Source organism: Alligator sinensis, unplaced genomic scaffold (assembly GCF_000455745.1).
Source record: "Alligator sinensis unplaced genomic scaffold, ASM45574v1 scaffold320_1, whole genome shotgun sequence".
Classification (NCBI taxonomy): domain Eukaryota; kingdom Metazoa; phylum Chordata; order Crocodylia; family Alligatoridae; genus Alligator; species Alligator sinensis.
This window is the reverse complement of record NW_005842249.1, coordinates 704,123-727,963: the sequence shown is the minus strand read 5'-3', so window position 1 is coordinate 727,963 and position 23,841 is coordinate 704,123. Positions and strand designations below refer to the sequence as shown.

At 41.4% G+C, this 23,841-nt stretch overlaps 1 protein-coding gene across 2 annotated transcripts in view; it reads right to left on the bottom strand.

The window, feature by feature from the left end:
• Nucleotides 1-23,835, bottom strand: part of UBA6 (ubiquitin like modifier activating enzyme 6) — a 59,484-nt gene extending 35,649 nt beyond the window's left edge. The window contains exons 1-9 of one of the 2 annotated variants that reach the window (XM_006027521.3): nucleotides 23,784-23,835; nucleotides 17,473-17,535; nucleotides 14,342-14,436; nucleotides 13,652-13,680; nucleotides 12,691-12,785; nucleotides 11,968-12,079; nucleotides 10,694-10,774; nucleotides 9,963-10,085; nucleotides 2,076-2,199 (exon numbers count right to left, since the gene is read on the bottom strand). In XM_006027521.3, the coding sequence (XP_006027583.1) occupies nucleotides 2,076-2,199; nucleotides 9,963-10,085; nucleotides 10,694-10,774; nucleotides 11,968-12,079; nucleotides 12,691-12,785; nucleotides 13,652-13,680; nucleotides 14,342-14,436; nucleotides 17,473-17,513 (700 nt within the window). In that variant the 5' untranslated portion in view covers nucleotides 17,514-17,535; nucleotides 23,784-23,835. Of the gene's footprint in view, nucleotides 1-2,075; nucleotides 2,200-9,962; nucleotides 10,086-10,693; nucleotides 10,775-11,967; nucleotides 12,080-12,690; nucleotides 12,786-13,651; nucleotides 13,681-14,341; nucleotides 14,437-17,472; nucleotides 17,536-22,358; nucleotides 22,555-23,783 lie in introns of those variants that run through there. The other variant, XM_025208730.1, reaches the window with a different exon arrangement.
• Between the last annotated feature and the right edge of the window lie 6 nt (nucleotides 23,836-23,841).

Sequence of the window (23,841 nt, the reverse complement as noted above, 5' to 3'; positions counted from 1 at the left end):
ACTTGAGGAAACAAGGAGGAACACTTTAAGGCATGTCCTTCCCCTAGTCGTTAAATCATCATTTAATTAAATAATATTGTTCAGGACAAGCAATGGGGCATAAACTGAAAACCAAAAGGCTGAGCATCAGGTGAGACTTGAGAATAAGTGGAAGTTGGGGAAAGAGAAACCACAGGTCAATGTTCTGGATCTACAGACCTTACCTTGCAGACTGTACAATAAGGGCACGTCTACATGTACATTTTAGTGAGCATTAGCTTATTTTAATGTGCATTAAATAATTACAAAAATCCATGCTCTTTAGCTAATGTACATTAAAATAGGCTAATGCGCATTTTTCTAGTACTTCACAATAAAGGGTACTTTTACATGTGCTCTATGGGTGAGGCGGTAGAGTGCAGTGCTTTAATTAGAGCAGCTCCAAGTGCTGCTCTAATTAAAAGTGCCACCATGTCTCCTGTATCAGCATCCCCATGATTAAAAATGGTGGCGGGAGGCACTTGACCTACAGTTCGTTCAATGCGTTTTATCAAGCACCCCCGCCACCATTTTTAAGCACGGGGAGACGCAGGAGGCTGCTGAGCTCGGCAATTGCCATGCTTCAGCAGACTTGATTAATCGGGTCTGCTCTGATGCACTAGAATTCCAGCGCATTGGAGCAGCCTCTGCAGTTGTGTATAAGTGCCCGGAGGCACTAGAGTTAAAGCGCATTACTTAAAGCACATTATTGAATGTGTAGACACCCCCTAAGATTTGGATAAAGTATCTCTCAAAAATGATTATGTGATGAGATTAAACACAGGCAGATGTCACCATAAGTGAAGCACTATCATTTGGAGGTCCCATAAAAAAGATCTAAAGCACAGACTTGAAATCATTTGACACAATGGGGGGGCACCAAACTGAAGTAATCAACCTTACATTTCTCTGCAGAATTTAAGATTGATCTTGATAATTCCTTTAACAATCTTATGGGGTAATGTGACTGCATATTCGGGTTGCCAACACAAGATTTTTTTTTTTTTTTTAAATGAAGGAAGAGCACACACCAACTGCTGAAACTTCCTTAGCCTGACGAAGGGTTTTTGAACTCAAAAGCTTGCTTAATAACTATTCTCCAACTATCTGGGTTGGTCTAATAAAAGATATCAAATTCACCCAAGGAACCTTGTCTGCCTATTTTCTACAAACAATTTTTTTTTAAACCAACAGCAAACTTCTTTACTGACATTTTTTATTGACCTACCATATCATAATTATACCCCGATTATAAGACCACCCCCTATGGATTAGATTCTCTATATGGAAAATGTATAAATTTGTTATAATTTTCCAGGTATAGAATCTAATTATTGGAGGTTTCCCTGACATTTGTCCCTCTCCCACTGCTATAGCAGGGAAAATATATCTGGGAGATCAGATACCTCTTTGCTCTCTGCTTCGCCCCTCAACTTTAAAGCTAGGAGGAAAAGCACAAAAGCAGCCCCTCACTGCCATAAAACTGTGCAGTCAAGATCCCTGCCCTTAGGGAGACTCACAGGGATAGCCTGCCTCACCCTGTCACTAGGGACATACCCAAATTGTGATTATGTGGATTTTGCAGAAACTGAGAAAATTGGGGTGGATGGTATAATGCAATACATTCCCCTTAGGAAAGCTCTTATCTGGAGCCTCTCCTCCTTTTGTGCTTCCTGGGTCATATTTAGCCTGATTTTTTTTCCCTGACAGACAACCTTGCCAAACATGCTGTGACCGATAAATTCAGCTGAGATAGATGTGTTTGAGTGATATCAGAAGCTCAGTTCTAAAAAACACTATATGCCCAAATAGTGCAAATGGTCCCATACCAAGTGGTTTCCACAGTGTTCAAACTTTCCTCATCAGAAATCCTTCCATGCTTCACCTCATGCCTCAGACCTCTGCAAGCAAAACCACTGCTGCAAATCAGTATTCAATTCACATATCAAAATTCTTTCTGCTATGATCACAGCAGTACTGAAAATAGGAAAAGGGCCGAAAAAATATGTTTTATTGGTTGATATGTAAACAAGTAAAACAAAAGACACAAGGCTTACCTGTTATTTGATGTGTGGATCCATTTAAACATGACATTCCATTAACTTCCCGGAAGGTTAAGAACTGTCCAGTTTCAAGCTTGTGAGGATGGTTTTCAAGGCAGGTAACTATACCAGGATTTGACTAAAGATCAATATTAATAACACAGTTAGCAAGGAAGAAATTTCCTTTAAATCCGATTTGCACGCTTCTTGCTTGTAACTACAACCATCGCAGCACATCTATACAAGAATGGCTTACTAAGGTTAGACACAGTGAGGTTAAAAAGGAGCACTTCATTCAACAAGCATGCCAAAATTAAAAACAAGGGGCTTATCTGTGTTAAAAAGATTGGATTTTATTATGGGTCTGATAGACTAGTCTAACACTTTGCTGTCTGGTATATTTGGACTGTTATCCTTAAATTCACAAGAGTTTTAAAACAAATCACAAGATTATTCCTTAAGCACTGTCCTTAGTACAGTAACTGAACTTAAAAGTAGGTCTCTCAACAATTCTCTCCTTACTGTAATTTCAGTGAAGAAAGTTCATACGCCACCCCTCCCCTAAAAGGGTAAAATTGTAGAAACAAACTTAATTGAAAAATGTAGGCAGCTTGTATAAAGATTTTAATTATTTTTCAATTACATGGCTTTTGTGTATATAACTCACCTTATTTTAGACCTCCTTTTGAGGGGTGGAAGGAAGGGAACCCTGCATTTTATATACCAGAAAATAAGGTATTTGCACACATTTTTATGAATCTTACCAAACAAGGTAGAGTTTTGTATCCTCAGTTATAAGGAAAATCACTCTCAACATTGGAATCATATGCTAAAGTTAAGACTGTGTCAGCAGATACTAGAAAATCATCTTGTTTCACATTGCTCTAAGTGCAATGTGGCCAGATCAGCGCTCCGAGCATAGACAATCCAAATCAGAGGATCAGGACAATTCATGCACCGAGGCTGCAGGGAAACAGACGTCACCTGCAACAAGCCCGGATCAGTGCCCTGGCCCCAGCTAGTTCTAGTGGGTGGCCAATCCCTGAAGCCACAGATAAGCCCTGCCCACTCCAGCCTTAAAAGGCTAGGGCTAGCCTGAAGTACTCTGTCCAGACAGTAAAGACTGAAGTACTTGGCTCTTGGCCCCCTCTCCCTCCCATTTGCTTCTGCTTTGTTTCCTCTTATTAGATCTCTGAGTTTGACTCTTGGTTTGGCCTGTGATTCTGTTAGGTGATGAGCCTCAAATGACCATGCCATGATTCCTAAATTAACAGATGCTGGTGCTACTGTAGAAAGAGTTAAGTAGTTTCTGTTGACTCAGAGCAAGGTAGTTTGTTGCTCCATGCCAAAGATAAGGGAGAAAGTCCTACAGCAGGACTGTTCAACATTTAAGTCCCCAAGGGCCACCCACCCCAGGAGCCACACAAGTGGGAGCTGCATTCTGCATGGGTCACAGAGGGTGAGCCATGAACCACAGAGCCACTTGATGTGTGGATACCGTCCCCTTCCCTTGCTGCTCTGTATACCTGTGCAAGCACTCCTATCCCCCTCACTGCTGCACAGAATTCAAATGTTGGTGCACATAGCTCTGGGTTAGTTTCTCTACCAGGAGAGCAAACCTGGGAGAATTCTTCCAGATTATTTGAATATGTGTATGCAGCTTAAGTCTCTCAATAATTTGGTGGGGGACAGGACTTATGCCACCTCCCAAGAGAGACTAGACATGCTGCTGACAAAGGAACCTCACCCACCCATGTCAGCCCTACCCATTCAGGGGCAACACATTTGCAGAACAGATCTTGAAGCAGCCCTGACCATCCTGTCCTGCATGCTCAGAGCTCCTCAGCATGATGCAGGTCCTGGGAAGCACGTTTGCATCTTCTGGATGTCATTATACTTCACCCAGAGAGATGCCAACTATTTTACTGCTACTTCTCTGAAGTAAGACACACTTCTCTAAAAGACACTAATAAACAGAAAATTCTAAAGCACTGGATAGAATTAAAGTAATACAGAAAATTCATTTCCAACAAACCCTAGGATTCAATCAATTCTATATTTGAAGAAAATTCTTGGGCACTATCCCCTTTTTCTGCCACATCCTTATCAAGCTTATAATTCTTCATCTCCCTCCATTCTCACCCTCCTCCCCACAAAATATTCCATTAAATCAGTTCCCAGCACACTATTTTTTAAATGGGGGGGAGGGAATTAATAAATAGGATTTTTTTAAATCCAAACAGATTTATTAAAATGTTAAGTTCAGAGTGATAAACATGTGAAGGACAAGCTATGGTACATGTAAATACACTATATGCTAAAGCAATAAGCTCTCTTTAAACTTAGGTTCAATTATGTTTTAATTATAAGAAACATCAGGGAGAAAAACCCACCCTTAATTCTTGAAGTTAGTTCAAACTTTATAAGTATATATATATGTGACTATATTTGTCCTGTGCTACATTATTTACAAATCCACTTTAGTATTTTTACAATGGAGTGAACGCTGGTATTACTTTCAGCTTCTCTTACCCCACAGCTACACCTTTCCAGACTACTTTTTCCAGTCTTTTAGCATTTTAGAATATAATCCCCTCTTGTGGATATCAGTATTACTGAAGCAGTCTATAAAAAAAGACCCTATTTGGGAATATTTACAATAAATTCTGGTATTTCTGGGTAAATAAGCACACAGTGTCAAAATACACAGAGTGTAAAGAGAATCAGTAATTAGTAAAATTTTTAAAAATAAATAAATAAAAATCAGAAGAATCATCCCCAAGGGATAAAAATTTAGATTATTATAATCCATAACTAACACTCTATTCTTTAAAATAACTTCATTATTTTACTTGACTGTCAATTAAATACATTCATATAAAAAATACTACTAAATGATAACGGTCTTGAAATGAAATGTCATAAATTTGTATTTTGAGTCATAAATTGAAAATAACTTTGTGTTTAAAAGATAATTGATATGTTAGTTTAGAGTGTTAAATATACCTTTTCATGACATCTAGTTTAGACATAATTAAGATAGGGTCAGCCAATTGTGGCCAACCTTTTTGGCTGTTGTGCCCACTAAAAGCACCATACCTGACCGAGTTTACAGCTAGGGGTGCCAGAAAGGAGACAGTGGGGCTCGAGCCTCTGGCTGTGCAGAACAGAGTGGGGGCAGGAGGCTGCTGCAAGAGAGGTGTTACTGCTAAGAGCCAAATTAACCTTTTCCTGATTCCACAACCGTCACGGTTTTATATGGTGAGCAAGGATCCAAAGCCCTGAATCCAGCATTGGCTACAGGGCCAGGGAAGGGTTTACCTGGCTCTTGGCAGTGACACCCAACACCTGCATTCCCAGCACCATCCAGCCCATTTCAGTGCCACTCCATGCAACCTAAGGCTGGTGCCTCCTGCCTCAATTCCAGCATCTCCCTCTACTATGCACCGAGGGCTTGCATGCCACACAGCAGCTCTTCAGGCTGTTAGTGACATTGTGTCATGGGTTGGCTACTCCTGGTGCAGGCAATGGCTGTTGACTAACTAACAACCCGAGTTACCTGCTGGTACCAGCAGATAGTACCAAATCAAAAAAACACACAAAGCAGTTTTGGATGGCCTTGTAGTCACAAGCAGCAGGTTTCAGAGATTCTGTAGTTAAAAAAGGTTATTAGGTCATACACATACATTTTTTCCCTTTTAACATGTTCAAAACAATGCTTACGCTTCACCCAGAGAAGATACTGCTGGATAGTTGCAAGATATACATGTAAAAATGAAACAGAACAGTAGACAATACAGTTTGAAAGTCAAAGTATTAACCTGAGCAGTGAATGATGGAGCAATGTACAAAATGATCCTGTAATATACGCTTAAGTGCCAAAAAAAGGCAAAGTTTATCACAGACACAATTAATGTATATGGGCACTTCTCAGTAGAGCACAACCCTTAAAAGTGTCAACACTAACAGCTATAACAAACTGTGAGCAAAAATTCAAGCATTGCAGGCACAACACTCTCACAACAATGCTGAAGAGGTAAGAATAACTACTTCAAAAAGGGTACTGCAAATAAGCAACAAGTCTTCAAGGAACACAAAAGAGGTCAATCAGCAAAGAAACTATGTAGTTGGGATCATAAAGCATAGGGCTAAAGTAAAAAATTGCCAGAAATCAAGCTGAGTTGGACCTTCCTGCAGCTCTACTATCCCCACAGGGAGAGGAAGGTAGAGGGGAGAAGTAAGCAGGGGTCTACTAGGATCCTAACTCTCCAGCTCTACAACTCTCCTCTCCCCCTTTCAGTGGAGGGGAGATACAGAGGGGTTTGGGGTTGGATAGCCCCGCTCTGGTAGCAATGGGAGCCTCCAGGACTCCAGAGGGGGTAAGCCTGGATCTGGCAACGGACGTAAGAAATGATCTAGGCATGGCACAGAATCCAGCAGTGATCTAGTAGCCTGATATCTGGCAAGCTGTCCACCCCTCTATCCCCCATGGAGAAGGGATGTATGTGGGGGAGGATTCTAGAAGATTTTTGGGTGCCCTGTCCCAATGCACAAATAACAAAAAATGAAACCCTTCAAAATAGTACCTCTGCGACACTATACTGGAGCACTTCAGTGGTGTTTGGCACCTTTCAAAGGGCATGTATGGTTATATCGCTGGCCATCTAAAACAGTTCAACTGTTACTTCTGTCTGCACCCTAGGTGCATCAAAAAACCGAAATGAATACTTGGCGTCACTTTTCAAAAAGGATGAGAATGTTGAAAGTTGAGAGCTTGAAGCACTCAAGTCAGGAGATTGGATAATGTCTATCCTGGAATTCAGAAAGAGTTGGCATATGAAATTACAGTATGACAGCAAGGATTTTTAATTAATCTATCAAGTTGGCATCATATGATTGGAGAAACAGCAAATGTAGTACCTATATTTATGGTGAAAAAGTTACCCAGGCAACTGGGACAGTTGGACAGTTAGTCTGACTTCAATAGTAAGAACACTTTAGAATAAAATTTGAAAGAATGCTTAGAGATGTGGGTGTAAATGAAAATGGGACAAAATACAGTGTGGGTTTACTAAAAGTAGATCCTGTCAGACTATTCTGGTATCCATCTTTGACAATAACTGATTTTCTAGATGAAGGAAATGCAATATAGTTATCTGGACTTCAGTAGAGCAGCTGATACATTATCACACGGGAAGATGAACTCTAAGGCAGGTAAAGAACTGGCTAAAGGTAAAAGAAACAGGTAGTGCTAAGAGATGTAGTATTGGGAGGTTATTAATGGAGTTCCTTAAGAATCTGGGGACATATCCTGTTTAATATTTTCATTAGCGACAGACTGGAAATTAGAAGCAAGTTTCTAATCATGAGAGATATGAGGTTCTGAAACAGCTTCCCAACAGGAGCATGAGCAGTAGGTTTACGCTAGAACCTGGCAAGTTTATGAAAGATGATGCCACCTTCTGGAAGAGAAGATGGAACTTGATGACCCAAGATGAGCCCTTTGCTCCTATGTAAATAATCTGAAGATGCTTTATATTTTTTTCTTTTGCATTGACTGAATTGCTGTTTGTGTTAAACTGCATTTGGATGGAAATTTCAGGTAAAAGTTACCTAGTCAGCAAATTGTATCATTCATCATTTTCTAAAATAATATATTTTCAAGGAGTATGTTAAACTACATAATTGTTTAAATAAATGTGTGTAGATACAGTATTAAGGAGAAATGAGGATCTAGTTCCACCCTCAGTAAGCATCAGAGCCCTCTATCCAGATAAAATAAAATGTGCTATTCACATGCATGTAGCTTTGTTTAGACCAGTGGTTCTCAACCTTTACTGTAAGGGTATCCTTACTGATTTTTCTTAATGTGGCAGCACTCCCAGTTGCGAATCACTACTTGCCACAAATCACCTCAGTAGCTCTCAACCGGGTGCCACTGCCATCAGGTATAACTACTCTGTGTGCCTGTTGCACAGCCAGCCCGTGACATGCTGTGGCATGCTCCCATGCTTCTCTGGTGTTGGTGTTCTCCAATAACCCTAAAGCAGGCAGGAGAGCTGGCTCGTGCTGCAGCTCTTCCCAGTCCAACCCTGCATAATGTCTCCCCAAAAGAAGTGTGCAGGACAGGTGGAACTGTCCTGTACATCCCTTTCTGGGAGAAGTTGGGAGTGGTAGGGGGTGTGGACCTGGAAGGGCTACAGCACAGGCTTACTCTCTTGCCTGCTTTAGGGCTATCAGAGAACAGCAATGCAGAAGGAGTGCCCATGTGCAACTGCCCTACTTGTGGGGCAGTTTCATTTGGCTACCTGTCTTGCAGCAACTCATTTGAAAACCATTAGTCTAGACTAAGCTCCTTGTCACTGTCCTTTTCCTCCCATCCATATTCCCAGGCTTATGATGTTTAGAGGGGTATATCCACAAGACAGATTCATGTGGTACGTGGATATACACCCTCCCAAATCCCAACCCTTTGTATTATCCTGCACATGACTGATTTCCCATATGAAGTTTATATGAAAACTGAAAGCATACCTCCTCCTAGCTTAAGTCAAGTTAGAATTTGAGAAGTCAGATCAAAGTAAGACAAAATATCAATCCAAGATGTTTAGGAAAAAAAACATGAAAAAGGAAAAGGAATTGTGAACCTGATGCTTCCAAATTATCATTCTGCTTATATATTAAAACTTTTCCCTCAAGTTCAGTTTAGCTTGTAAGCTTCTGGGAGGCTGGATCCATCATATATTATGTATCTATATTGTTCTGGGGAATTGCTATAATTGCACGTAGTGTAACAGTAGTATAAAGTGGGGTAGGCAAGCAGGGCATGTGGCCCAAGTAATGCCTAAGGGGAGAAACACCAGAAGGACAAAGGGAAGGGAGACCCTTACCCCAGAACTACTTACTAGTCTACCTCACTGCTGCCTTGCCTTCTTCTGCTAGTACCTTCCATCTGCAAGAAGCAGCCAGCACAGGCAATGGGTGTCATACAGTGCAAAGCATTCTGGGAAACTTTTTTAGAGCAGCAGTGGAGTTTCCTACTGCTGGGGGCTGAATTGACCCCCACTTTTTGCTGCCAAAGTCAGCATTTTTTTTTGCCCTCTGGACATGGGCTTTGGTAACAACAAAATGGGGTGAAAATCTCTCTCCGGCAGCAGTAAACTCCACTGGCCATCTACAGAACTAAGGTTCCCAGAAAGCCTTGTGCTCCATGACACTACCTGGCCTGCTGCTCTTCCTGTACCTATGGGGGGAAAACCCATGGCAGCGCAGGGTTTGCCCCCCGCCAAGGGATGGGGGTATCCTTACCCATCTTCTGGCTGGAAATTCAGGTCGCTGTCAGCTGTGACTGCTGGGCTGTGGTTTGCCAGACTGCGGCATAAAAACTTTGGGAACCCCTGCCTTATTCTATATACCACCTACCTACCTATGCTCTTGTATTTATGAGACTCCCAGCAAACACCCTCCCACAGTCCCACATGCAAAGAGCCTTGCATACCTCACTGCAAATAGAGTCTCACTTCTGCCAGTCTGGGAGATAACTCATGCTGGGTGTCAAAATATTAAACTACAATGAGAGGAGCAAAACTAAACTGAGGGTATGGCTATGTTGGAAGTTATTAGTGCTTGTAAACTGAAAAACCTGTTGCTGACACAGAATTAAAGAAGAGGTGAATCTTTCTTGGTCTATGAATAAGAGTATAGGCCTCAATTTGCCCCCAGTTTTCTCCTTACAAATATCAAAAGGTCCTACCCCTGATGTTCAAGGAATATTCCTTGCAATTTTGGAGTTTATCAGCTGAGACACTAACACTGACACCATAGAACACCAAGCTCTGGTTCACTCTCCCAATAACACAAAATAAATTGTCTCATAACAGTGTGATGATATGCACCCCTTACCTGTGTTATGTTTGAAATGAAAATTTCCTTTGGTTCCTCTCCCGTTGTATCCAGCACTTCAAATTCATCACCAAAATCACAAAACAAACGTGAACATATTCCATAGACATCCGCACTGACAAACTACAAAAGAAAGTACAAATGAACATGATTACCAGGTAACCAAACAGAAGTAATTTCTTAGCATTCCAAAATACTACCTACACAGCTAAGGAAGGTGCAAATTTTGTTCTTTTTTTCTTGAAGTGAAGCAACCAGACATTGTACCCATTTATATAGTGATAGAATCTGGCCCTCCATCAATTTGTCTAAACGAACATCTATAAATAGAACTAAGGATGGTATTAGTCCAATTGAGAAACAACAGAAAGAGTGCTTTCCATCTCTTGAATATGGTCTCCCCATATTCTCGTTGAATTAAACTCACCCCATCATATACATTGTGAATCTGGCCTGTCTTCTACAGAAGCAATTTTTCATTGAGCTCAGGGAAGTACCAAGAAGTGTTCTAACTCCCTTTTATAAAATTTGGACAGAAATCAAGAGCAGGCCAGGAAATGGTACTATAAAAAGCAGCATCCCCCCCAGAGCCAACAGTATACCAGTAGAGTGGTGACTGGGAAAGGCAAGGTGCTGCAGATAGTACAAGAGGCACTGAAAGAATCCTCTACATGTAGATCAATACAAGATGATCTGTCCCGATTAATTCAATGGTCACTATTTGAAATTACCTTAATAGGTGGGTGTTGACTATGGCAAAAATCATTAATCTTCTTTTGCAGTGACAGCCTCATCTCAGTCAGTATGACGCACTGTCGACAGAAAGGTGCAAGCAATGAGGTCTAGATGTTGATGTTAGAAACTATCAATATAAGCTAAATTCAACCTTGATAAATTCTAAGGTTTTTCACACACACTGACCAGAAAAGCATGTCTCTGCTGCGCAGATTTAGCAATCAATGGGTATGTCTACTCACTCATTAATACACCTTTCCTACTGCACATTAAGTTTAGTACTTCTAATACAAGATACTATATGAATGCTCAGTAACTATGCTAGTTCACAGTAGCAAAGGCAAACTTATTTGTGATGCTTAATGCACAGTAGATTAATTCTACTGCGCATAAGCATGGTTTTTGATGTGATGTGCTAATGCGCAGTAGAATTAGTCTACTGCACATTGGGCGTGTCTGCATGAGACGCTTAATTTGAAGAGATTTGCTTCTCTCATTTTAACTCTATTTTACAGAATCATTCCAGGAGAACAATAGTTATAAGTGAGGAGTCATTCCATTTACATGACCCATTACTCACAAGTCTGATAAAGTTCAAATCCTGCCTCAGACTATTTAAAAAACAATTAGTCACAGTTACTCTCTTTCTAAAAGAGAAAACATTAGAGGCAAAAAGGTACATTAGCACAATCAGCAAGTTAAAGAAAGTCCCAACATTGAGAAATGAAAGGGATATTGGCTTAGTGCCTTTAATAAAGTCTGTATATATTGGAACGCTTGTACGCAACAGACTTGTAGACACTTCAAGTGCTGGGCATAGCTAAACTGCAAGCACACTATCAGTATGCAAACATATGTTAAACAATTTAGGGTACTGCTTCTACTGCAACATTAATTTGGCCATGCAGCATATAGGTATCATTTTTCATTCCTGTTTTTCCAGCCTGTTAGAAAAGGTTTATAACACAGCAAGGGCCAGTTCATTTTCTGTCTCTGAATTTAAATCATGAGACAATCTGCCATTTAATGATTTATTGATACCTTTCATTTCAATGAAAGGAGCACAAAAATAATGACATGGACTTTCAACATTGCAAGATGTCCATTAAAACGTTATTAGTTCAGGAATTAGATCCATTTGTCCGGTTTTAAAGTTAATAAAACCTTCTAGTGTTATCATCTAGTCAAAAAAAAAAATCCTTCCCCCAAAACGTTGTTTACTCTGGGGAAGTAGAAAGTTACACAGCCATGTTAAATAAATATTACATACCTGATACTGTTTTAAGAAAGATAGGTCTGTGGTCTCATCAAGTGGTGCAGTTGATGACACAACATGGACATATGGGTTGAGTTCTGCAACGTGAGGAAGTGCCGCCTCAGCTCTGAAATGATTTTCAAATTTGCATCCTTTAATATGTATTATTTATATAGCTAATTAGAGTGTGCACTAATTACCAGGCCCCCTTGTTTCTTATACTTTCTTTTACAATGATCACAACCAACTTCCTATGCTTTTTCATATTTAGAAGTGTTCTACAATACATACCCTGAAGATTCTCGTGCCATCAATCTGACAGCAAGATTTACAGCATGACTACTAACTCTGAAACGTATTTAGGAGAGCAAGAGACCACAACTAAGCTGTCCACTGGCTTTATTTAGCCAGCCTTGCAGTTGGAAAAGAAATGCATTTCCCTGTTTCCATAACTAGATTTAGAAAAAAAAAAACATTTGCTACCTATAACTAGCAATATGTTTCCGTGTATCCACACACACACACAAATTAGACAGACAGCCCAAACACATCTCAGTCACTTTAATGCACTCCTCCTTGACAAATGGGCACTGCATTGGAAGGCAGTAATGTCCATAGAACAAAACTGCACCAGATAAACTACATAAGATACTTCATAGCCAAATGACAAAGTCAACATAGTTATGCATAAGTTAAAGATGGGTCATTGCTTGGATATATCTAAAAAATTGTATTTACCTGTTCCTTAAATTGAGAATATCATCTTCATGGATGAAAAAATTGCTTCCCAAATCCCATATTTTGCACTGCTTGGTGTCATGAACCGTAAGAGCCTTCAGATGAGATAAAAGGGAAAGGTCGGTTAAAAAAAAAAACAAGTTAAAGCATTATTTGAAATTAGTGCATACATGCACAGAACATTCAAATGTACATATCAAGTTTAGTCCTGAGATTCTGAAGCAATACTACTGCAGCAAGCCTAAATGCACTACATAAAGATGCAAAATGTACAGTAGTGATCTATTGCATTCAATTTCACTGTTTCCCACTGTTGCTGAAAAAAGTAAGTTAGAGAAATGATAGGTATTTTGCTCAGCATATAACATAACAATAATGCTTCCTGGGAGTATAACCTTATTCACAGTTACTCTTTATAGGCTTAAAAAATGATAATAGCAATATTTTTGACTGAAAAATAGAAGATTCCCTCTCTAACCCACAAGAAACTTCTTATGGGTTGCCCGAGAGTTACAAGGCCAAGGAATGTGTTCCCTTTACTGTTATTCTGCAGCAAAACCTGGATGATTAAGACAACATTCAGAAAAACTAAAGCTGGTTGTGTTGTGTTGCCCTTAAGCATGACTGGTATTGCTGTCAAGGAACTGGCTTTTACAAAAAGGCAAAGGTATCTTTTTGTTTTTTAATGAAAAAGCATGAACAAAGAATAATTCACTTTGAACAAGATTAGAAAAAGCTACCTATTTCAATCACAGCATAGACAGAGGCTACACTGATCAGAATAAAAATTAGAAACCCTAGGCTCAGCATATAATTTACTTTATCGAATGTCACCGTGGCCGAAAACATAGATATTTGATCCTTTGGTAATAAAACAATTAAATGGCACATTCCAGAGTGCTTTTCAAAAGACCCTTTTATTAGAAATTACTATAGATTTCTTTCACAATCATTTACATACCTTTATACCAGCTAGAACTACATTCTTAGCTGCAAGAGAGAGAGAGAGAAAATAGCGTTTATAATATTCTTGTACAGTAATAAGTAACTAAAGCGATTCGGACAATAATGACATTGATTGTTCATTTTATGTTCATAAAAGTTTCACAGTTCACACCAATCACATTTTCTTAATAACTTAAAAAAAAAAAGGCAATTCAGCTCTCCTGTAGATATTTCAATGCAACAGGAGCTTTTTAACCAATTAACAGATCCTCTAATGAATTCTCAGTTGGCCAGTTATGGCCAAATTCCAGCTACTTTGTGTCACTCATAGGGTAAAGATACAAGCTTATAGTTTTCAGTTCATTTAACTGCGCAAAGATAACATTAAAAGGGTCTATTATGATAATTCAGCTAGATCTCCTGCACAGCAAGTTCAAAAGAAATATCACCCAATAATTTTGAACAATGTATTTAACGACAAAGACAAAAATACATTTGTAAGGCATTTTAAACCACACACACCTACAAAAAAATGAGAGCACACACCTATTTACTCTGATTTAACAGTATGATTCAGCTGTACCGTTCAGGAGGTACATGAAATTTTAAGTGTAGTAGATTTTAGGATATAACTTTAAAGTACTCCTGAAGGGTACACACAAATAATTGATGCTTTTTTATTTAAATAAAAGTTACCTAAACTTACCAATCTCCACACCAAGGCCACCCATACCACTCAGGAACACATTAGATTGGGCCATCTTCTGCATTGCTGAGTCTCCAAGGACGTATCTCTGCCGACTATATGCAAGAAAAATGTATATTAAAAACAATGAATAAATAGAATTTCTATATTAAAGTGAGGTACACCCAAAGGTTCTAAAACATAGATGGATTTTCCCCAATACATTTTCAACCCCCCCCACAGCCTAGGTTCTGACAGCCAAGCCATTTCCTTTCTGTCTCCAACCATCAACAATAACAAGTGCTGCAAAACTAAGTTATATCATTGTTAACGCACTTGCAATTGCATTAGCCATTGAAGGGTTTGCCCAGGGGTATATGAAAACATTTTGAAAAACCATGACTGTAAAGTAATTTGGTACATAAATGGGCTTTCAGAACTCCATGACAGCAATAAATGCAAGATGGGGAAAAAAGCCCATTTTAATTTCATAAACTGAGGCAAGTTTGTGAAACTAACCCCAACGGACATCTCTTATTTGCAAACTCAGCGAATTTAAATGGAAAACAAATCTGTGATACACAAAGATTATGGACCTCCATAATTTTTAGGGTAGATCACCACTCATTTCTCTTATGTTACAATTTCAAGACCTACTGAGGGCATGTATACATGAGATGCTTAATGTCCATTAGACTAATTCTACTGAGCATTAGCGTGCCTGGCAAAAACTGTGCTAATGCGCAGTAGATTTCGTCTAATAAGCATTAAGTGTCACAAAAAAGCATTCAACTGTGCTAATGCTCAGTGGCACCAATTATAGTTCATTTTGTACCCTTTATTATGGCACATTAATAAACGTGTAGATGCACCCAGGATTTTACGAACTCAACCTTTGGGGCACAACATGCTCCAAACCAGGAATTTCTTCATTACCAGAAATACTCAGATCAGAAGTCAAAGCACCTCGGTATATTCAAGTACGGAACTTTGAAAGATACTCTGTTCTCTAAAGTTTCTTGTCATCTGATTTCACCTCAAAGTACACATACGTAAGCCATTTGGAATTCCATTCAGTGGTGGACTTTTTAAAAAATTCAGTAATTGAGAGAAACAAGTCTGGTTGCTTGATATACTTCTAAGAATATCAGTATTATAGGGATTAAAATGTGCCCAAATATTGGACTATTTATTTGGAATACCTGAAAAAAAAATAAACAAATAAATAAATAAATAAAACACACCAAACATTTTTTCTTGTGATTTTTTTTTAAGTGTATCAAATGCATAAAGTATTATGCCTCTAAAATTGAAAATAACTTAAAATACTGACTTTGGTTCATATGATATTGTGGGAAAAAAGTTGTTAATTAATAAGGAACTTTTCTACCAGTTTCACTGTTTCCAGAAGTACTGTGTTTCAACACGGGACACATCTTGTATTGCCGTACAGAAAATCAGTTACAGATAACACAGTGAAAATTCAAGTCTTAAGATCAAACTCTGCATGAGTATAAAAACCTCACCACATTGCCAACAAATACTATGAAAGGAAATTTAACACAAAAGAAAGATATTTAAATTCAATTATAATAAAGTGTGCAATCACAAAGCAGGAAGCTGATAATTTCTATAGTTTTGTGATGGTGCTACCAGCAAATCTGAAATAAGTTCAGAGTGAATCTCTGTCTTTCCATACTGTGAATAGGGAAGCCTTACCTTTCATGATGACAAAGAGGCACAGCTGAATTTTTGTAGGCATAACATTCAAAAGATACCCTCAGGATCATGCTGAGGGTCTGGCCCTCTCAAGACAGAACTCCATCTCTGTTACAGAGGAGCACACCCTGTAACCCTGAAGACTGAAGAAACACTTTCACTAGAGGCAGAGTAACCTCAGTGGGTTGGGAAGCTTCAAATTCTCACCAAATTAAGTCCATAAACAATCTTGGGACAGCATTCTAGAAAGGGCAGAGTGACTACAGGTGTAGACATGGGTGGGAGGGTGTTAAGAACAGATTCTCATCTGGATGTCGCCATCAACTTTCAAAATCTCCAGCTTCAAGTTAAGGTGGCTATATTTAATTTTTACGGTTATTAGGAATCTTGTAAAATCATGGAGAAGAAAATATTAATAGGAAAAAAGGCTGAAAGAAAGCCACGGTATAGAGAGATTTAGAGGAGAAGAATTAGAGAGACACATAATGAAGGAGGTAGTTTGTACAACGTGGTAAAGAAAGGAAAGTGGGGAAAGATGAAGTGGAAGAAAAAGTTAAAGAGGAAACGCAAAAGCAACGATGTATCAAAATCAGGAAAGAAAAGAAAGTGTAAGAACAACAGAACTAAAGGGTGCAATTAAACTGGTTGGCCAAACATAATATGTAATATAATACATTTCCCAAGCATTGTTTAGTTAGTTTGGCACTTTTTTAGTATATGGCCAATTCTTTTCTGGTCAAATACTGTTTAGTGATTTCATAAGTACTTATGAACTAAATGATCATATGCACACAGATATTTATTTATACCAAAGGTTGGCAATGTTTTCTGGTGGAGGACCAGAATGTCCCAGCTCGGGCCTGAGGCAGGAGGGTAGGTGGGACTCAGCTGCCTCCCCCACTTCTTCCTGCCACGCGGCTTCAGCATAGTGCATGGAGAGTTCCCTCTGGGCCAAAGACCCCAGTGCCTCACTGAGAGAGTGCAGGGAGAGCTCCCCCTCCACTAAAGCCTTTGGCTGCCAACTGTACCACAGCACAGCACAGCACAGGCAAACCCCTTTCCGCCAAGCACCCCTGGAGTCACAGCTGCACCTGGCAGATCCAAAGGCTCTGCAGGCCAGATGCAATCCATGAGCGGTATGCTGCTGACCCCCTATTTATACAATTCAGCCACTTCTAATATTAAAGTCAGAAATTTTCAGACTGTTTTAATGGAAAGTGGAATCACAATGTGTACAGTACTTTTGAAATGTTTTATTTCTTTAAAATGGTGAAGTGGGAGGACACAGTAGCAAAGTTCTCTTCACCCCGGCTGGTAGATAGCAAAGCCTTTTTCAAACCCTGGTATTAACACTTCAGCAATGTGTACAACACAAACATGCCTCAACCTAGAGGGTGTCAATCTACAGGAAATAGTTTTTATAATATTCTTACCTATATAAAGCATCATCAATCTCCATAGAATCTGTCGCCATGATGCAAAATAATTTGTTCGTGCTAGAAAAGAAAAAAAAAAAAGTGACAAAATAAGTAAAAAACGGTTACATAATAAGTTTCTTTAAACTTTCTACCCTCACTCCCTGTGTTACATGAGAAATAGATGGATTAATGGCAGGGCAGATTAAATGAAAAACAGCAACACTTATCTGAAGGCCCAACTAGAGCACAGTGGTCCCTTCTATTAATACGCGTAGTAGTACATACCTAAGATTAAGCATGAGACAACAACAATTCAGGATCCTAACATAACTGTAGAGATGAGTGTCGTCTTATAAAAGGATGGCTGAGTTCCTGCTTTAGATACAACTCCCACCACCCTTTTAATTCTGCAGTTTCAATTACTGACTTCATAATACAGAGTTACTTGTAAACTTATTTAATGTAGTATGAGTGCTGTTGTAGCTGTGAGGGTCCAGGAAACATGCAAAAAATAAAGTTTTTCTGGTGATATTATACCAACTATAAAGCTGAGAGAGATTTTAAACAAGATTTTGGGTTCAAAGTGCACTTCTTCAGGACTGTGGGTATCTATCATATTTATCTTGCTTATCTTTCTTAATGGATTATGACACACTTATTTAGACCAGGATCAGCAACCTGTGGCCCATGGGCCAGATCTGGCCTACAAAGCCACTGGATCAGCTAGTGGACCTGGGGCTTTGGTGGGATTCAGCAGCAAGGGGCCTCAGGGGCAGGCGATTCACCTATGCTGCACTGAAGTCAGGTAGCAGGGAACTTTCCCATCCCAAATAGCAGGGAGAAGTAGTGGTGGCAGCCAAGTCCTAGAGTCAATCTGTCTAGGATCCAACCTGGGCTATTCTGGCCTGCTCCTACAAAAGCACTGCCAACTGCTGATATAGAAAATGTCACAACCCAGTGATTTGGTGCCTCGGCACGATGGAATTTTCCCGCCACTTGAGAGTCTCTTGCACAGCAAAGGTTTTGTTGCAACAGAAAAACCTCGGTGCAAGAGAGTTACCGCCATTCGAATGCAAATTTGTGTCCCTCTAAATTATTCCTACGTGGCGGTTAGTAATTGGCTTGCTGGCCGTTTAAAATTTCGTGCAACTTCCGCCCAAGTCGGAGAACTTTGAGCATGCCGCAGAGTGCTAAAGATCTGACTTGCGGCTTAGCTGATCAATAGGCTGATCACCTATCGATTCTTCTTCCCGTTGCCGAGCGCAATCCTTGACGTACCCCTTCCCTGCCGGACGGATTCGCTGGCCTGAGCCTTGCCAGCTGGAGCAACTCACATAGTTGTTTAAGCGATCGGACCACCTGCGTCGCGGCTACAAGCGGCGTAAGTAAAGTTTTTGCAACCACTAAGCTTTGTCTGTCTCTCCATTCACCAGCCCGCCCAGTAAACGAATAGTTTCTAAATCACCTCAAGTCGGCTTCAGCCGGCCGAGGTGATTGGCGATGAGGATGGGATTTAAGGGCACGGTGATGGAGATGAATCTAATTGGGTGCTGCCCCTGGCGCACCGGGACCCGCCGTGTAGAGAATGCAAACGATCTATGGGCGCATATCGCTTACCACCAGGCGGTAGAAGGGGATGAAAGAAATACTGATGGCTACTTCTCCATAAAGAAAGAAGAAGCCGTCATAAAAGAGTGGAGAACTAAGCTATCCCTTGGGGAGTTCGGGTGTATAATGGGGAGCGACCGGGTCTATTATCGACCCCCGGAGGAAACATCAACCATATCCCTAGCTGGGGTGAAGGTGCGGAAGGCAGAAAAGCTGACCCCCGCTCAGGAGGGGAATCCACCCCCACGGACTTGGTTCAACTGTCCGGATTTGGTGCCTGGGTCACGGGGCCATGAGCTCCTCGTTCAGCTCCGGTAGGACCTGGAGACCAAGGGCCATCATGTACCCAAGTGGGGTTTAACTAAATGGAGGAAGGGAAAGATGATGAATGTGCTGTTCCGTACAGTAGCGGGTCTACTAAGGGAATACGCAAATTTAGAGGCTCAGATGCATATGGCGAGTAAAGAATCGCTGGAGCAGACAGCAAAGGGCTCTGGAGCGACGCTTATCAACAGCGCTGGCCGCATGATGCCGCTGACAGAAAATGGCGCCAAAAGAAGCGCGAGCCATCCGGGGAACCCGGAAGAGAGGGGCAGAGCTTCGGAAGATCCGGCGGGGATCCGCCTAGTGACTCCGCCACCTGAGGTGAAGTCGTTCCCAACGGCCCCGCCTCCTTTCCACGGGGAGGGGGCAATGGGAGGAGGGATGTATCCAATGCTCCCACATGGAGACCTTAACTCTTTCTCTGCCGCAGCTCACCCGATAGCTGTGATGAAGCGTGTTGCAGATGAAGAAGGTACTAAGCGTACCACTGTTCTCTCTCACACACGCACCCAGAAACCAGAAATTTCGGCTTCAGCCGGCCGAGACAGAAAAGAGAAGAAAAACCTTGAATTTTCAGACTTCGATCATGAGAAATTCCATTACATATTGCTTTAGATATTTTTCTTTATAGGAAGGAAGGGTCCTTGGATAGCTGAATAGTTAGAAAGAATAATTTGAACTATAGTGTACTCCACTCACATGCATACTATTTAAATATATCGTTCACTTAGCTGCATAATACAATGCCAATGCCTATTCTTTTGTCTACCGTTGTCACTAAAAACAAACACGTGCTATCAGTTACATGCATAACTCACTTAAATGCAGAGGACTTTAGAGTTCCACTCCCTACTTCGTGATGTATTTGCTCTCTTAGTAGCTGCACACTAACCAACACCAGAAATGGCAAAGAGGAAGCAGCTGTCACAAAACTGCTATTAGAAGCCTTGAAAAATGACAAACTGGCCACTTTGGGGTTGCTCTCCTCCCTCATCTTCAAGACTCCTAATAGCAGTCCTGAAACAAGCTGACTACTACAAGCCTTCAAACTGAGGAATTCTTGTGAAGGCAGTCAATACCACAGCACTGACAGTGCTACATACTTTATGACCATTGCTTACGTTAAGTTAGGCGTTACTTTTTTTTTTTTTTTTATTCTTTTTTGGTCACAAATCTATGTATTTAAAACACAGTGCACATTACTCATTTACACTGCTGGCTTCCTAAGTTAACAGCACACACTTAGGAAAGACACTGGTGGCCCTGCAGATGGATGATGGATTAAAAGCCAATGCTAACAATATTAAAAGACAACAAAAGGTTAGGATGGATGAAGGATAGAACAGAAAATACTCCAAACTTAATGCCATTATACAAAAAATAGGTTTACTGATTCTTAAACACCTTATTTAACCACATGACATCAAGGCCTAGAACTTGGCGGGAGCCAAAAATGACAATTCATTTGAATGAACACAACCTAACCCGCATATAGTGGAGTCGTCCAACAATCAGAAAGTTCCCCAATGTGTGCAGTGGGCAGTTAATCCTTCCAACCCATCTCAACTGCTGTCAGTGCTGTTCTGCTGGAAACTGTGAAACTGCCTCGGGCCTGTTAATTTCAAGGCTGATATTAGCGGGATAAATTGTTCACAGTAAAAAAAAAAAGTAAGAAGCATTAATGAGGTGTAAACAGCTGGGCCATAGCAGCTCTGGATGAATTAGCAGGCAACCTTAAAATAGATTAAGCAGTTCAAAGAGAGGATATTAAACCAGATAGTCACCTAGACTAATCCAAAATAACAGTCCCTATAGTCATTATTTGACCATATAATCCATTAAAATGTTAATCAGGCTCTTAGCTTAGGACGTATTTAGGGGTGCAACTTGTTAAAATAGTAATGGAGACTCCAAAATTAGAGGGAAGATAGGCTTAGCTCTTTCTACCAACAGATTAAAAGTAAAGGCCCAGATCTAAGCAGCTTTCATACTGAGCATGCAAATGCTACACAGAAATAGCTTCCTTGTAAAGAAAGACTGAAAGTTGTTAAGCTCAAAGGTCATTTGCAGTCATTGTTTAAACCAAAGAGCACGCTAGCATACCACATGGCATATCTAAAAAAAATGTCTCCCCCAGTCAGCAAGAAGTAAAGCAGAAATTTCAAGCAGAAGATTATGAGTCTCACACATGCATGTGCACATACAGAGGAAACTGTAGATTGCTCAGGTAGGAGGATAAATAGAAAATAATTACAATGGAAAACAAGCTACAACTCTTATTAAGTTATTCCTATATGCTCAAAGTGTATGCATATGATGGTTATGTCATGTGACTACAAAGGCTAGCAGGTCACAATCCTGAAGGCCAAGACATCACATACCCACATTCTCTTCCCACTGATCCTTCCTGTGGCTAAGAGATTCAGCTTTCACAGCTGACAAGCCAGAATATTTTCTCAGTGCATGGTCACTCTTAAAAAAGAAGTACACAACAGGAACACCACTGTCTCCAGACCACCATCCAACAGGCTCATAGGAAGCACTGTCTTATAATTCATAGAACCATAGAGGAGTAGGGCTGGAAGGAACCTCCAAAGGTCATCTAGTCCCACCTTCTTCCTGAGGCAGGATCATCCCTACCCACACCATCCCCTACAAAGCAAAATCTAAAACAGGGGTGTGCAAACACAGTCTGCAGACAATATCCGGTCCGACAATTGATCCTATCTGGCCTGCTGGCCACTGCCAGGAGGCTGAGGAGAGAGGGTTGTGTCACACACTGCTCTGCTCTGCCACAACTGGGGCTGGGCTAGGTCGTGTAGCGGACAGGCTCCTCCACCGCCCACCGACTCCCCCAGTAACCATTTCCCACCCCTTCACCCTGCTTTCTGTTGGTGCTGCACAGTCCTGGCAGCACAGACTTCAGGCCCGGACAGGGCATGATGCAGTGCACTCAGTAGCTGTCTCACCTGCCTGCCACAACGAGGTGCTGCTGCCACCTTGCCGCTAGGAGGTGTCTATGCTGGCTGTGCAGGTGGGGGACGGGGCTTGGCCCAGGGGAGCTGGCCCTGACTTTCCTGATGCGGCACAGTGGCAACAGCTGACTGTGGCAGGCGGATGGGACAGCTACGCAGCGTGCTACATCGCACCCCGTCCCGCGCTGGTCCGGCTGCTGGCGGCTGTGGTGCGATCAACCCTGACACAACACAAACACAAAGCACCAGTAAGATTTTTGGGGGGGAGATTGATGCAAGTTTTGTAATCATGAAAATGATCAGCCTGACAAGTCTAACATAACGTATCCTCTGCTTCATGTAATATGCACATTCATAGTCCTGTAGAGCAGTTACGTCTTAAACTGATTTAAGCATGCCTACTAATTCATCCAGAACCACCTGAGCTCAGCTGTTCATATGTCATTGATGCTTTGTACTACTACTTTTTTTTTTTTCCTGTGAACAACTTACTCCTCTAATATCTGTCTAAAATTGACAGGAGCGAGTCAGTTTCATGGTTTCTCAGCAGAAGCACAGCATATTTCCCCATCAGATGGCACCAGCAGACTTTTTTTGTGCTGTGAAACATGAAGATTGCCACGGACCAACCGTAGCTCCATCCAGGCCAACAACGGATGCAGACAGGGATCCCCTCCAAGGACATCCGACCCAGTCCCAAAACACGTCAGCAAGTGCCCGAATCCTAGCACCCGTGCGATGTGCCGACAGCCACATGGAAACCTCAAGGATGCTGCTTGTCTAACCCATTCCAGAGGGCCACTTCCCACATGAGGGAACGAGTCAGCGTCTGTGCCTAACAGCCTGCCCAGGTTTTGTAGAATCACAGAAAATGAGGGCTGGCAGGGGCTGCAGCAGGTCGCCTAGGGCAACAGTTCCCAACCTTTTTTATACCAGGACACATTTCTAAACATGGGCGGCAGGTCCCGGCCAGCTTCCCCCTCCTCCAGGGCGTGGGGCAGGGGGAGCCCCTCCCAGGCTGGAGCTCTGCCAGCCCCAAGGGGAACCCCACAGCTTCCTACCTTTTTCTCCTTTAAAGGAAAATCCATTTTTAAGGTTTCTTAATCCATTTTTTAAATTAACACATGAATCCACCATCCTTTCATTATCTCCTTGCAACCCACTTTTGGGTTGCAACCCATGGGGTGAAAAACGCTCTATCTAGCCAAAGCAGGACCGTCCCCAGCTACGCCATCCCGGCCAAGGCTTCCTCTCGCCAGGTCTTAACACCCTCCAAGGATGGCGATGCTGTCTGTGGCCCCTTCCACTGCTTCCCCACCCTCCTCCTGAGAAACCTTTCCCTAGTATCCAGCCTTGCTGCAACCTGAGACCCCGCTCCTTGTGCCGTCCCCCGCCCGGCGCCCCCCGCTCAATTCCCACCTGCGTTTTCCCGGACTCTCCGCAACCCGCAGCAAGTCTCGGTGGAGCGGAGGCGGCA